Source organism: Schistocerca cancellata, chromosome 2 (genome assembly GCF_023864275.1).
Source record: "Schistocerca cancellata isolate TAMUIC-IGC-003103 chromosome 2, iqSchCanc2.1, whole genome shotgun sequence".
Classification (NCBI taxonomy): Eukaryota; Metazoa; Arthropoda; class Insecta; order Orthoptera; family Acrididae; genus Schistocerca; species Schistocerca cancellata.
In genome coordinates this window covers 499273166-499289830 of record NC_064627.1, presented here as the reverse complement: position 1 = coordinate 499289830, position 16665 = coordinate 499273166, and the positions used below count along the sequence as shown (strand labels likewise).

Sequence of the window (16665 nt, the reverse complement as noted above, 5' to 3'; positions counted from 1 at the left end):
TTTTGGGTGTAGGGTGTGGGGACAGTATGTTACCTTAGGCTGTGGCCAGGTTAGTTATGGTAGGGGAGAATGTGTTTAAGGATAACTTCCATCTGTGCAGTTCAGAAATGTTGGTGAGTGGGGGGGGGGGGATCCAGTTGGCTTGGCCAGGTCTTGCATCTGGGTCTTCCACACATGTATGATCATTGTGGTAATGGGTTGGGATTAGGAGAGGCATAGGGTTGGACTAGACTAGGATGTTGTGAAGGTTGGGAAGGTGATCGAATACCACTTTAGGAGGGCAGGAAGATTCTTGGGTAGGATGTCCCTCATTTCAGGGTGTATTGATAGGTAATCAAAGCCCTGATGAAGGATGTGGTTTAGTTGTTCCAGTCTGGAGTGGTATTGGATGACGAAGGGGGCACTCCTTTGTTGCTTATTCTTGGGGGTGGTGGGAGGATTGGGGGTGTGAGGAGGAAATGGCACAGGAGAGCTGTTTGCATACTAGGTCTGGGGGTAGTGCCTGTCTTTGAAGGCCTTGGTGAGAGCCTCAGCGTACTGGGCAAGGAAGTTCTTGTCACTGCTGACACACCACCTGGTTGGCCAGGCTGTATGGGAGGGATTTTCTGGTGTGATAGGGATTACAGCTGTCAAAATGCAGTTACTGTTGGTGACTGGTGGGTTTAATGTGGACAGAGGAGCAGATGTAGCCATTGCAGAGGAGGAGGTTAACATCTATAGGAAGTTGGCACAGTGAGTTGAAGAGAACCGGGTGAAGCGAATGGCAGAGAAGGTGTTGCAGTTGTCAAGGAATGAAGATAGGATGCCTTGGCCCTGAGCCCAGATCATGAAGATATCATCAATGAACCTGAACCAGACTATGAGTTTGGTATTTTGGGAGGCTAAGGAAGGTCTCCTCTAGATGGCCCATAGACAGGTTTGCATAGGAGGGTGCCATGTGGGTGGCCATGGCTGTACTGTGAATTTCTTTGTATATTGCCCAATCAAAGGAGAAGTAGTTGTGGGTTGGGATAAAATTGGTAAGGTGTATGAGGAATTAGGTAATGGGTTTGGAGTCTGAAGGACATCGGAAAGGTAGTGTTCAATCGGAGTAAGATCTTGGGCATGAAGGATTTTTGTGTATAGGGAGGTGGCATCAACTGTGATGACTTGGGATCTAGGAGGTAAAGGGGTGGCAATGGTTGAGAATTGGTGAAGGAAGTGGTTGATATCTTTGACATGCAAGACTAGACTACGGGCAACTGGTTAGTGATGTTGCTCAACGAGGGTTGAACTTCTTTCAGTGGGGGCATAGTAAGCAACCCCAGTGTGGTGTCCAGGATTGTTGGATTTGTGGTGCATGTAGGTGGGTGTATGGGGTATCGTAGGGATGAGGAGTGAAATGGTTTTAGGGGAGAGGTTCTGGGAAGGGACTAAGGCATTAAGCAGGGATTGGAGGTTGTATTGGACATGAGGGATGGGATCACACTGGCAGAGTTCATAGGTGGAAGAGTCAAATAATTGGTGAAGGCATTCTGCCAGGTAATCACAGCAATTCGTAACAGCAGTGGTGTAACCTTTGTCTGCATGTAGGATGATTAGGTCAGTATTTGATTGAGGTTGTTCTTTCTCCTGCTGAAAGGTTGGTGTTCTGAGGAAGGGAACTGGGGAATGGTGGTGAAGCGAAGTCGGAGGTAAAGAATTACAGGAAGGTGACCAACGGGTTGTTAGGTGAGAAGAAGGGAGAGTCATGGTTGGATGATGGTATGAACTGGGAGAGGCAAGGTTCAGTGTTGCAGTTAGGTTGGCATTGGTTGGAAGTTTTGGTGGCAAACAAGTGTTTCCACTCCAGGAATTGGGAAAGGAGAGTAGGTCTCAGCATGGTTAAATTTGGGTGTAGGGCTGAAAGTGAGGCCTTTGGATAGGACTGAAACTTCTCTAGAGCTGAGCGTTTCGGTGGAATGATTAACAAAAATGTTACAGGAATGTTTCAGTTCTGGATTTGGTGCGAAGTTTTGGGGGGGGGGGGGGGGGGGGAGGGATGTGATGAGTTGATAAGGTCAGCTAGGCAAGGTTTAGGAGCAGTGAGGATTGAACGAGAAGAAGCACTGTTAGTAGGAGAGGGGTTAGATAGTGGTGCCTGAGACAGCAGTAAGAAGTCAGCAAGTTGGAAAACTTATGGGGGTGGTGTCTGGAATGGTCTTCCAGGTGCTAGAGAGCAAGGTATTCAGTTTCAGAGGTTTGGTTTTTGAAGCATGAATTGTACAGTAGAAATATCTTGCAGAGGGAGCAGAGGTGGTTCTAGAATGGCTGTACCATGGAGACATATTTTTGTAGTACCAGGTTTGTGAGGCTCAGGGACTGTTGGAATCTGAAAATGTGAAGGCCAGTGTTGAAGTAAGTTGGGCTCCGGAAAAAAGGAATTTTTATTGTTAGGCCTTTTAAGAAGTAGGATTTGTGACTAGGTTTTAGCGGGTGAAAGGGATGCTTTTCTGAATTGGTGCAGAAATATGGATGAGGGGATCCACTGTGCAGGAATGGTATAATGGAAACAGGAATGACAGGGAAATGGGCAAAATATTGTTGATAGTTGTGAGAGGAGCTTGATAAGAGAAAAGGCACACAAGAAGTACACAGAGATACGCAAAAACAACCACAGATAAACAAAAATATGTGCAGATATAAGAGTTCACAGATATTTAAAAATATGCAAAAAATCATGAAACTAAGTAAAAATACTAACAAATACCTTAAAAGCATACAGAAACATGGGAGAAAGGAACAGATCAGGGGTGTGTGTGTGTGTGTGTGTTTTGTGTGGCACAGGCAAGTGTGGAAATAAAGCACTAAAGTATGTGAAAGTGATGGATGAAGTGTACTTGATAGGAATAATATAATTATAACTACTGGAGGAAAGATCTGAGTCATCTAATGCTGCAACAGCAATCCATGCAATCATGAAGCCTACGTTCTGCATGAGCAATTGTTGACACTGTGTTGCTTCAAAGTAGATGGAATTTGGAAGTTGGTGAATAAACAGAGGAAAGAAGAGAAAGAACAGACCCTGAGAAGAGTGATGCTACAGAGAATAGCAACAAAGGAAAACATCACGTGGTTGTAGGGTGGAAGAAAAGCCATTCAGCAAAATCAAACAATGTAAGCTCCAAGTAGGAGTATCAACAATGTAGGAAGTGATAGATTGCTACTTACTGTAATGATGACACATTAAGTTGTGGACAGGCACAACTAAAAGACACTTACACATATGCTTCCGCCCACAGCATTCCTCCGAAAGAGAGAAACACACATCATTCATTCACACAAACAAGCACATATGACTGCCAACTCTGACAGCTCAGGCCAAAATGCCACTATCATGCGGGATGCAATCAGCAATCTCAAGGGCATGGGGAAGGGGTAGGGGTAGCAAAGTACGGGTGGAAGCGGAGAGGAGCACTGTAGAATTCCTACAGATGCATTATGAGGAAGTTGTGAGGCGGGGAAGTGGGAAAAACAGAGTGAAAAAGGAGAGAAGTGGGGAAAGGTGGTCAGGCATGTTGGCAGAGCGTGGCAAATGAAGATGTTGGGAGATGAGAGTGGGGAGGAGATGATAGGACAGAAGGGCGGGAGGGGGGGGGGGGGGGAGGTGCTGAAAACTGTTGCGTGTAGTGTGTGGGGACAGTATGTTAACCTGGATAATTATGGGAGTAAGAATGTATTGTAAGGATAATTCCCATTTGTACAGTTTAGAAAATCTGGTGGTGGAGGGGAGGATCCAGATGGCTCAGGTAGTGAAGCAGTGATTGAAATCAAGCATGTTATGTTCAGCTGCATGAGGTGCCACAGAGTAGTCTACTTTGTCCTTGGCCACAGTTTAATGGTGGCTGTTCATCCTGATGGACAGGTGGTTGGTAGTCATACCAGTATAAAAAGCTGTGCATTTATTTTGTCAGAGCTGGTAAATAATATGGCTGCTATCGCAGGTGGCCTGGCCCATGACAGGGTAGGATAAACATGTGACAGGACTGGAAAAGGAAGTGCTGGGTGAGTGGATTGTACAGGTCTTACACCTGGGTCTTCCACAGGGATATGATTCTTGTGGCATGGGGTTGGAATTGGGAGTGGCATTGGGATGGACTAGAATGTTGTGGAGTTTGGGTGGGCAACGGACCAGCGCTTTAGAAGAAGTGGCAAGGATCTGGATGTCCCACATTTCAGGGCATGATGATAAGTAATAAAAGTCCTGTTAAGCATGTGGTTCAGTTGTTTCAGTCTGGTGTGATGTTGAGTGACGAAGGGGGCACTCGTTTGTGGCTGGTTCTTGGGGGTCGTGGGGAGATTGGGGTGTAAGGGGAAATGGCATGGGAGATCATTTTGCAAACTAGGTCTGGGGGTAGTGTCGGTCTATGAAGGCCTTGATGAGACTTGTAGCATACTGGGCAAGGGAGTTCTTCTCACTGCAGATACCTGATTATTACATATCTGTAGTTGTTTTTACATGTCTCTGCATATTTTTCTACATCTTTTCTCTTACCCAGTTCCTCTCACAACCATTGACACTCATTTTGCAGAGCATTGTTTCAGCACCTGATGCCCCAGATTCTTTCCTCTGATAGTTATATTTATTCCTACTGATCCCACTGCATCCCTCATTCTGACATACTTTAGTGCTTTAATTTCCACATAAACTTGTGATCCTTGACTAAATCATCATCTCTCCCCCTCTCTTCCCTTATCGCAACACACACACACATATTCGCATACCTCATCCGCTCCTTTTCTCCCTCATTTCTGTACATTTTTAATGTATTTGTGCGTATTTTTATTTAGTTTCACACAGTTTCATCCATTTTTGCATGTTATTATGTATTTGTGCACATATTTACATATCTGTGCATGTTTTTGTGTATTTTTTAGGCATCTTTTCTCATATCCATCTCCTCCAACAACCATTAACACCTATTTTGCCCATTTCCCTGTCATTCCTGTTTCTTTTACACAACTCCTGTCACAATGGATACCTGCTCCGTCCTTCTACACCAGTTCAGAAATGTATCCCTTTCCTGGATAAAAACCACTCCCACATCCTATTTCTTTAATGGTGCCTAAACCATCGAATTCTCTCAAATGGCCTAACCACACTGACCTTCATGTTTTTGAATTCCACCAGTCCCTGACCCTCACAAACACTGTACTGCAAAAACACATCCCCATGACACAAACGTCTCAGAACCACGTCTGCCCCCTTTGTAAGATACTGCTACTGTGTAATCGCTGCTTCATACATCATATCTCTGGAATCAAATCCCTTGCTCTCCAGCACCTGGAGGACCATTTCAGACACCACCTCCATAAGTTATCCAACCTGCTGACCTCCTCCTGATGCCTTGGAGCACCACCATCCAAGTCCTATCATACCAACAGCGTTCCTCCTCGTCCACCCCTCATAGCACCTAAACCCTGCCTGACAGATCTTTCCAACTTGCCACATCCCCCTAAACTCCCTAACAATACTTCACCAAATCTTTCCCATAACACTGTCGTTAAGTGCTCCACCAAAACCCTCAGCACCACAGAAGTTTCTTAGCCCCACACATAAATTTAACAATGCTGGTCTTGTCAAAGACCTACTCTCCTTCCCCGATTCCTGTATTGGAAACACTTCTTTGCTGCCAGTCCCTCCAACCCAATCCAACCCAGCACAATTTCAACATTGAACTCTGCCTCTACCAGTTCATACCACCATCCAGCTGTGTTCTCCCCCCTACCCACCCACCCACCCACCAAACCTTCCAGGAATTCATTACCTCCAACTTCACTTCACCACTATTACCCAGTTACCTTCCTCAGAACACCAATCCTTCAGCAGGAGAAAAAACAGCCATACACAACCTCAAAATAAATCCTGACCTAATCATCCTATGTGCAGACAAAGGTTCCACCTCTGTTGGTATGAATCACAGTGACTATGTGGTGGAAGGCCTTCGCCAATTATTTGACTCCTTCGCCTATAAACTCTGCCTGTGTGATCCCATCCCTGAAGTCCAACTCCCTGCTTAAGGCCTTAGTCTCTTCCCAGGACCTCTCCTCTGAATCCATTTCACTCCTCACCCCTATGACACCCTGAACACTCACGTACATGCTCCCCAAAATCCACAAACCCAAACCAAGTGAGGTGGCACTGTGGTTAGCACACTGGAATTGCATTCAGGAAGACAACAGTTCAAACCTTGTCCAGCCATCCTGATGTAGGTGATTTCCGTAAATCGCTTCAGGCATATGCTGGGATGGTTCCATTGAAAGGAAACGGCCGACTTCCTTCCCCATCCTTCCCTGATCTGATGGGATCGATGACCTCGCTGTTTGGTTCACTCCTCCAAGTCAACGAACCAACCACAAATTCAACAATCATGGATGCCCCATTGTGACTGGTAATTGTGCCCCCACTGAAAGTAGTTCAGCCCTCTTTGACCAACACCACCAACCACCTGCCTGTAACCTAGCCTCCCATATAAAAAATACCAACCACTTCCTTCACCAAATCTCAACCATCCCCACCTTGTTACCTCCTGGATACCAACTCATCACTGTTGACACCACCTACGTATACACCAACATCTTCAGGACCAAGATCTTGCCACTATTGAACACTACCTTTCCAGTGTCCTTCAGACTCCAGATTCACTACCTCATTCACTTTGATAACTTTATCCTAATCCACTACTATTTGTCCTTTGAAGGAAAGGTATGCAAACAAATCTGCGGCTAGCCAAGGACACCCGCGTGGCACCCTCCTATGCCAACCTGTTTATGAGCCATCTAGAGATGACCATCCTTGCCACCCAAAACACCAAACTCCTAGCCTGGTTCAGGTTCACAAATGATACCTCCATAATCTGGATTCAGGGCTAAGACACATTATCTTCATTCCATCACAACCTCAACACATCCTCTTCCATCTGCTTCACCTGGTCCTCCTCAACCTTGCGTGTCTATTCCCTGAAAAAGAGAAACCTGAAGAATTATGCCCATGTGCCAAAATCATAGGAACAGAAAAAGAAAAAAAAGTCTTAGGAATGTTCAGAATGTAACACAGTGATCCATAGAACATGTTACTAACTAACTAACTATTTGTTTCACAGCTCATCACAGAGAACTAGAGGGTGATTCTTAGTCCCATGAATATTCCTCTGTTGTTGCATATTAACCTTTAAGTCTTTCTTTCCTTTCATAATGCATTCCCCCATTTACTATTACCTATACTGTATAATCTCACTCTTACTATCTTTTCTTCTTCTTCTCCAGCATTAATTTGTACAGTTACCTGTTTAACATTGTGTTTTTTGTTTTGTAATTTCATTACAGCTTTGAAGTCATTTGTGAATTTGAGCAAATCCTTTGAAACTGTTGATGACGACGTTGTTAAGGAATACTTAGCAAGTGATGCAGGTCTTGAGGAGATTCTGAAGTGTGTGAATGTTAATGAGAAGAAGAACTTGGCCCTTGCAACAGCTGCTTTTTCTGCTGTTCGTGTCATATTAATGAGGTGAGACAGCAGTAGAAATCAAGCTGTTGTTATACTTTTATATACAAGCTGGAAAGCTGTGTTCTTCTTTTTTAAATAAGGAAGTAATGTTAAATGATATGCATTATGATGACTTAATGTTCCAGTTTCTTTGAGCACTCAATGTGTGCAGTCATTCCAAAATTGTACCATTCACAAAAATACATTAGTCTTTTGCATTTATTAGTTTCATTTATAATCTATGTTGTTAGATATGATTATGAAGGTGTTCATAGTAGGTTGTTAAATCATGAGCTATCATTGTAACCAGTCAGCTAGTGCAAGCCTATTTCCCTGACAAACTTTTGTACAAGGTGCAACCAATGAACACAAGACAGATGAAAAAAAAAAGTGAATTGTTTATTATTTCAAAACTATTCCCCATAACTGTTAATGGATTGATACCACTGTGATACAAGACAGTCAATACATTTATGGATAAATGTTTGCAGTTACCTACACAGAACCATGCCTCTACTCAAATTTGTCAACCTCTTCATTCAAAGCAAATTGACGACCACATATGTCTTTCTCCAGGACTCCAAAAATATGGAAATCGCATAATGAGAAATCTGGATTCTATGAAGGATGTGCTAGGGTTTCCCAACGGAACTGTACAGTGTGCTCAAAACAGTGTTGGCAACATGTTGGCCCGCATGTTGCCAAGGTTGTTTAGATTGCACTACAGAAGTTTCACTGGGAAGCTCTTACAGTCCCATTCTATCCCAATGTGGGTTCGAAAGTTTTGTAGCCCAGTGGAAATACATTTGTAGCTGTGAATTTGCTGTGAATTAAGAAGTTGACGTCTGAGTAGTCATGGTTCCATAAGCAACTGCAAACATTTTTCCATGAAGGCATTGACCTGTCTCACAGTGGGATGAATGTATTAACAATTATGACAATTACTTTTGAAATAATAGACAGATTACTTATTGATATGAATATAATAGAGGGAAACATTCCACGTGGGAAAAACATATCTAAAAACTAAGATGATGTGACTTACCAAACGAAAGCGCTGGCACGTCGATAGACATACAAACAAACACAAACATACACACAAAATTCTAGCTTTCGCAACCAACGGTTGCTTCGTCAGGAAAGAGGGAAGGAGAGGGAAAGACGAAAGGATGTGGGTTTTAAGGGAGAGGGTAAGAAGTCATTCCAATCCCGGGAGCGGAAAGACTTACCTTAGGGTGAAAAAAGGACGGGTATACACTCGCGCACACACACACACACACACACACACACACACACATCCATCCACATGTATACAGACACAAGCAGACATATACAGAGGCAAAGAGTTTGGGCAGAGATGTCAGTCGAGGCGGAAGTACAAAGGCAAAGATGTAGTTGAATGACAGGTGAGGTATGAGTGGCGGCAACTTGAAATTAGCGGAGATTGAGGCCTGGTGGATAACGGGAAGAGAGGATCCGAACTCCGGAGATGGGAACTTGCTCTTCAATATATCCTCTCTTCCCGTTATCCACCAGGCCTCAATCTCCGCTAATTTCAAGTTGCCGCCACTCATACGTCACCTGTCATTCAACAACATCTTTGCCTCTGCACTTCCGCCTCAACTGACATCTCTGCCCAAACTCTTTGCCTCTGTAATATGTCTGCTTGTGTCTGTATACGTGTGGATGGATATGTGTGTGTGTGCGCGAGTGTATACCCATCCTTTTTTCCCCCTAAGGTAAGTCTTTCCGCTCCCGGGATTGGAATGACTCCTTACCCTCTCCCTTAAAACCCACATCCTTTCGTCTTTCCCTCTCCTTCCCTCTTTCCTGACGAAGCAACCGTTGGTTGCGAAAGCTAGAATTTTGTGTGTATGTTTGTGTTTGCTTGTGTGTCTATCGACGTGCCAGCGCTTTCATTTGGTAAGTCACATCATCTTTGTTTTTAGACAGATTACTTATTGTTCTTCATGTGTCTCATTTTCATTCAACTGCCCATTATTATAATAACTGTCTTTAAAGATGATTACAAGTAAATAACATCTAGTTGGGGACCCACTTCACTCCTTCAGATGTTAAAGAAAATCATAAAGTAGTATATATATTATCAAGATTCAGTTTTCTGAACAGAATGAGTTAATCACTTCCCAACTCGGCATTCTTGAAGAATTCTCTATTGTGTGTGACTGCACAAATTACATTCTGGTTGAGCTGTCAAAAACTATCCCATAGTATTGTTTTATATACTTGCTAAGGCATTTCATGAGATAGTGCATAAAATCATTTTTCAGCAAACTGAAATAGTATGTTGTTAATGGCATCAAAATCTTTTTTTAAACAAAGAAACTGTTAACTGTACTTTTATCCATTGTTTATAATACTCTCTTTAATTTTCACAGGATTCTCTCTGATTTACCTCAGTTTTACATTAAGGCAGAAGTTGGATGTAGGTATCTATTGCGTGCATTCTTGCCCATAATCAACACAATGCTGTCACTGAACAGTAATGCTCATCAGAGAAAAATTGTTTTGAGGCTCTTGACAGGTAATACATTTCTCACAATAAAATTGGCAGTAATATGATTCCTGTAATAAAATAGGCACTGTCCTAACAATAGTGACTGAATTTTACTTTTTTTGTAGAAAGTAGTAATGTAATGAAATTTAAATCAATGAGAGAGAATTTAGTGTAAAACAGATGTGAATTAAAGGACCACAGTGTAGGATACAGGTAGACATTGCTTACATGTTTTAAGGAACTATTATGGAAGTACTACACATATTTTTTTATGGTAGTATAGGAGTGTGAACAACTGGGTTCCAAATATCTAGTGAGAGAGCAGCAGGCAGTTGACATGTTTTGTGTTATTGTATTGAAGCAATTAAGTCAAATCTCTACATGTATCTAACTACAGACTGCACAGTCTATTCAGATGAGCAGGAGACATTATCCTACTTGTTCACAAGATATTCACTAGAACAGTAACAATAATTTTGTGGCAGATGATACACAGCCAAAATTACAGTACAAAGAAATGAGAGACACACATAGCTCCTGTTGTTGACTGTCTTTTGTCTTATTGTGTGAATTGTTCAGTATCTTGACATCATATCCACATAAACTGTGATCAGAGTAACAAAGTAATTGACAATGATGCATAGTTGAGCATGGAAGTAATTGACATTGGAAATGCATTGATACCTTTGCCTGCAGTATGGCTATGACAGCATGCAGACAGTATTGATTTTACAAAATGTTAATAAGCATGCCACTTTTCTACACACTTTTGTAGAGTACTACTGACTGTAATAGCTGCCACCTGAGCTTGCAGAGAAATATTAAAAGTGTGAAATGAAGAAAAGGCAGCAAGGTGCACATTGTCTTATTGATCATTAATATGTTAACTGATCGGTAAATGAATAGTACCAATCACTTTGTTATTCATATCCAAGTATAGAATTCGGATTTGCCGCAGCTCAGTCTATCAGTGTTGTTTTACTTTAATTTTTAGTAGCACACAAAACAATTTTACACATGTAGAACACAGAAACACAAATCAATGACAACATTGATAATGCTGTTGGCAAAGAATACATCATCTAAAGGAGGCATCGATTCTCATCTACAATGTGCCCACTAGAATCAATGCCTGTGGAATCTTCATACTGCCAGTCAAAATTCTGTAATTATTTGATATCATATTCTTGATAGCAACTTCATCAACATACCAGCACTCTGCTTTACTTCATCTGAGTCTATATCTTTCTTTAGTTAAATGATGTCTTTTATCTTAAGTGTTTGGGTTGTCCATAGTAACTCTTGTTTTGCATAAATCAATCATGCTTTTGTTATTGCAGAAAATCTGAAAGGAAACTCAGTGATTTCACTTTCTAACCTGTGCAATTTGCAGCATTGTCCCCAGAATTGATCGTAGCTGTTTGGTTCTGAGTCAAGTGGAAGGACTGAACCAGAGACTATGAAGGTTCTGTGACAAGCTAGGCTATGGCTTCCTGAACTTGCACTATAGGGCTCAGAACTGTAGGGTCTCCCTCAATGGGGTAGGTGTGCACTACACACCAGAGACTGCTACTCAGGTAGCTGACTGTGTGTGGGGTGCACATGAGGGTGTTTTAGATTAGGTAACTCTCCATTCAGTCCAGATAACAACAGATTTAGAAACCCAGAAGTATCAGTGTAAGATCAAAAGAAATGCGGTGCACAGGTGAGAGTGTTAAAATCCTACTGGTAAACTGCTGAAACATTCACAACAAAGTGCCAGAATTTCAAGCACTCATGAAAAGCAGTGAAGTTCATATAATACTAGGCAAAGCTGGTTGAAACCTCAAACTGGTAGCAGTGAGATTTTTGGGGGAAATTTAAGTGTATATTGAAAGGTAGGCAAATGGAAAATGGAGGTGGTGTATTTGTCGCAGTAGACAGGAAACTCAGATTCACTGAGATAGAAATTGAAGTTGCATGTGAGATTGTTTCTATTGCCCACCAAACTCATCTCCTGATGTAACCGAAAACCTCTGCTCACTTGTATGTAAGTGCCCCAGTCATATTGTAATCATTGGTGGAGACTTTAATCATCCAACAATTAATTGGGAAAATTACAGTTTTGTTAATGATGGGTGTGCTAAGATATCCTGTGTAACATTACGAAATGCCTTCTCTGAAAATTATCTTGAAAAGATAGTCAGGAACACCAGTCATGGTGGAAATGCATTGGAACTAATGGCAACAAATAGACCAGACCTCTTTGACAATGTCCACATTGAAACTGGTGTCAGTGACCATGATGTGGTTGTGGCAACAATGATTACCAAAGTGCAAAGAACAGCTAAAACAAGCAGAGAGATATACATGTTCAGTAAATTAGATTAAAAAAGTCAGTAGTGTTGTATCTCAATGAGGAACTTGAAACTTTCAGCAAAGGGCAGGATCATGTAGAGGAACCAATATTCTTGACATAGATTTGTTGTAGAATTTTAGAACATACTCTGAGCTCAAACATAATGAGCTATCTCAAACAGAATGACTTCCTCAATGCTCAGGGTTAATAGAATAACTGATCCTGCACTGGATAGATATGTACCCTGTAGAACTTTTCATAATGGGAGGAAACATCCACGATGTACAGTCACTCTGAAGAAACTTCTAAAGAAACAGAGATTACTGCATAATAGGCATAAAACAAAGCATAGGTCTATAGTAGAGAGGTGCTGAATGGAATGTGTTTAGCTGTCAAGAGGACAATGCATGAAGCCTTCAGTGACTATTGTAGCAGAATATTGTCAAGTGATCTTTCACAAAACCCAAAGAAATTCTTGTCATATATAAAGGCTGTTAGTGGCATCAATGTTAGTGTCCAGTCCGTCGTTAACAATTCAGGAACTGAAATTGAAGATAGTAAAGCAAAAGCTGAAATGCTTAACTCCATTTTCAAATGTTCCTTTACAAAGGAAAACCCAGGAGAATTGCCCCGGTTTAATTCTCGTGTCACTGAACGGATGAGCAAAATACATTTTAGTGTCAGTGGTGTTGAGAAACAGCTGAAATCACTAAAACTGAACAAAGCTCCAGGCCCCGATGGGATCCCTGTCAGATTTATACTGGATTTGCGGCTGAGTTAGCCCCTCTTCCAACTATAATCTACCATTGATCCCTCAAACAAAAAATCACGCCCAGCTCTTGGAAAAGAGCACAGGTCACATCCCTCTACAAGAAGGGTATTAGAAGTGATCCAAAAAACTACTGTCCTATATTCTTGACATAGATTTGTTGTAGAATCTTAGAACATACTCTGAGCTCAAACATAATGAGCTATCTCAAACAGAATGACTTCCTCAATGCCAACCAGCATGAATTCTGAAGACATTGATCATGTGAAACCCATCTTGTACTCTTCTCACATGACATACTGAAAGCTTTGGTTCGAGGCAGTCAGGTAGATGCAGTATTTTTTATTTCTGAGAAGTATTTGTCTCAATACTACACCTGGGCTTATTGTCAAAAGTCTGATCGTATGGGGTTATCAAGTGAATTTTGTGACTGGATTGAGGACTTCTTGGTAGGGAGGATGCAGCATGTTATCTAGGATGGAGAGTCATCATCAGATACAGAAGTAATTTCGGATGTGCCCCAGGGAAATGTGCTGAGACCCTTCCTGTTTGTGTTGTATATTAATGACCTTGCAGACAATATTAATAGTAAGCTGACTTTTTGCATATGATGCTGTTATCTATAATGAAGTACTACCTGAAAGAAGCTGCATAAATATTCAGTCAGATCTTGATAAGATTTCAAAGTGGTACAGAGATTGGCAACTTGCTTTAAATGTTCAGAAATGTAAAATTGTGCTTTTTTACAAACCAAAAAAAAAAAAAAAAAAATAGTATCCTATGACTAAAATATCAGTGATTCACTGTTTGAATTGGTCAACTCATACAAATACCTGGGTGTAACACTTTGTAGAGATTTGAAATGGAGTGATCACATAGGATCAGTCGTAGGTAAAGCAGTTGGTAGATGTCAGTGTATTGGTAGAATACTGGGGAATTGCAATCAGTTTACAAAGGAGATTGCTTACAGGTCACTCGTGTGATCGGTTCTAGAATGTTGTTAACGTGTGTGAGACCTGTACAAAATAGGACTAAAAGGGAACATTGAATGTATACAGAGAATGGCAACTTGAATGGTCACTGGCTTGTTTGTCCCATAGGAGAGAGTCACAGAGATGCTAAAGAAGGAGAACTGATGGGATCTTGAAGACAGACATAAACTATCCTGAGTAAGTCTGCTAACAAAGTTTCAAGAATAAGCTTTAAATGATGACTCTAGGAATGTACGACATCCCTCTATGTATCACTCACAGAGGGATCGTGAGGACAAGATCAGTACACGTAAGCACCTCAGAGGCATTCAGACAGTATTCTTCCTACACTCCATACGTGAATACAATGGGAAGAAACCCTAATAACTGGTGCAATGGGACGTACCTTCTACCATTCACTTCACGGTGGTTTCAGAATATGGATGTAGATGCAGATGAAGATGTAGATTGTTGTCCAGTAGTGTCAGTATTTGATTCCAGTCCTTCATGTTGTGTTTTTCTAGGAATGTTCTACATAATGAGACTAATGCATCCACAATAGTCTCCTTTCAGAATCTCTTGTGATTCTGATGCCCAAGCAGTTTGACACTTCTCTTAGCTCTTTCAATTTAAATTGCTCTTTGGGTTTCTTTTTGAAAGTGTCCTTCTCTTGCAGGTTATTTAAAAAAAAAATCAACTTGTCAGTATATAAATTGTAACAGTTAGTACATCATATCGATTACTTCTCTTATAAAATCATGAATCTGCAACAGGCCCACATTGTCACCGGCCTACATCGTTTGACTTTGAAGTTTAAGAGTGCTTTATTTAGTTTAATATTACTGTTGCAACTACCTTTTAACATACAGGCTGCCTTTTTAAAGCCTCTTGATGCATTTGTCCTTAACAGTTTGAGTGACAATCAGTTTTTGGGATTTTAAAACAAGTCTGCTCTTTCAGATATCCTTGTAGGAATTCTGTAACATTATCTAAGTGATCTGTTTTTGGATTGTATTTACTTGCTAGTCCAAACTAATATGTTATTCCAAACTAACTTATTGAATTGTAGTATATTGTGGGAGCATATGTTTCTTCACATTCTAAACTCAATTGTTTGGTTACTTACTTTAACTGCTAGATGTGCTGGGAACCTGGTAGTGTGCTGTTGAAGATCCTGTTCAGCTTTGACACTGCACTTGATGTTTGTTAACTTTTTTATCTCTGGGTAAAACAGCATTTACCCATGTCTGATTTTTTAGTACATGAGTGCAAATCTTTAATTGCCTGAAGCCATATGTGTGACGGTGCTTTGCAAAGTTGCTTCTGTGATGACAGATCTGAAAACTGTGTCTGTAGAGCAGGGTTTCCCAAATTGTATGTGGAACACTGGTGTTACACAGGAAGCAAAAAGTGCTGCATGAAAAACTATTAATAATATGGCATTTTCTGTGATATTTTAATGATACTAATTTTTTTTTAATGCTACGGTTTCTGTGGTATTAATTATAATTTAAAATTGGAGTAACCTCTGAATAAAACAAGTTTTCCTCATTTAAAACATACCTTCAAAATAAAAACAAGCTGTTCCATCGAAGTATCAGCACTCTCAAAGCGTCCTTTCAGAGGAAAAATTTGGGAATCCTCACTATAGAGAAATATGGCATCCAATCTTCCATTCTTGCTGATTTCAGAATTTTTGATGGTCTTCAAAGAATTTGAGTTTGTATGAGGGAGCAGGAGTTCTATTTGCCTCAGGAGAAGTTGATTTTTCTGAACTGCTCTGCTCAGATAAAGTACATTTTGTCACTTGTCTCATAAGTAACAGGTTCATTTCAAGTGTTTCTGATTTATTTGGCTGAATTTCATATCTTTCTCAGCCTGTGAAAGAAAGTAATAATTTGGGTAGTTTCTCAGACTTTTCAGGAACTGTTATTATATCATGACTCTTCTGAACTGTATATTCATTAAATATCAAATTCCCTCAGAGTGCTCAAAGCTCTTTTGAGAGTACATGTTTAGGGAGCATGGTAACATGAGGCTTTGGGATATTCTTCCTGTCCTGTGCCACAATTTTACTCTGTGATTATATCTTTTCCAAGAGTTTGTCTCTAAGACAAATTCCAAGCTGACAACCTAACTTGCTTTTTGATGTTGATTGTGGCTTTTCCCACTTCACTACATTATTTTTTTGCCAGCTATTTTGTTTAACCTATGTTCAATCCCCACATCTAGGTTTGACCTCCAACTTTCTTTCTTTCTTTCTCGTCTTTTCTTCTTCTTATTATTATTATTTTTTTTTTTTGGCCAGTCCATGTGAAGGGTTGTCAGGTACCCATATGATGGTAGCCCCATTACTGCACACTGAGGGCACTATTTGCTCGCACATGCTGAAGAGTAGGTGCTTGTCCATTTAGGGAAACTGGCACTCTGGGAAGTGACCATCAAATCATGTGACAATTGCTCTAGCTGAGTAGTGCCTGTGGAGAGAGCCCTCATTTGGAGTAAGAAGTATCATGGCAGATATCTGATACCGTAAAAAGATTTAAACTACCAGGTGGTAGTCAC

The 16665-nt window shown here is 41.0% G+C and overlaps 1 protein-coding gene across 1 annotated transcript in view; it reads left to right on the top strand.

Moving 5' to 3' along the window:
• The window catches only part of LOC126162041 (nucleolar pre-ribosomal-associated protein 1), a 176291-nt gene that overhangs the window by 19846 nt on the left and 139780 nt on the right, over nt 1-16665 (top strand). Inside the window, exons 2-3 of the mRNA XM_049918273.1 lie at nt 7345-7525; nt 9904-10049. Of these exons, the coding sequence (XP_049774230.1) occupies nt 7345-7525; nt 9904-10049 (327 nt within the window). The remainder of the gene's footprint in view (nt 1-7344; nt 7526-9903; nt 10050-16665) is intronic.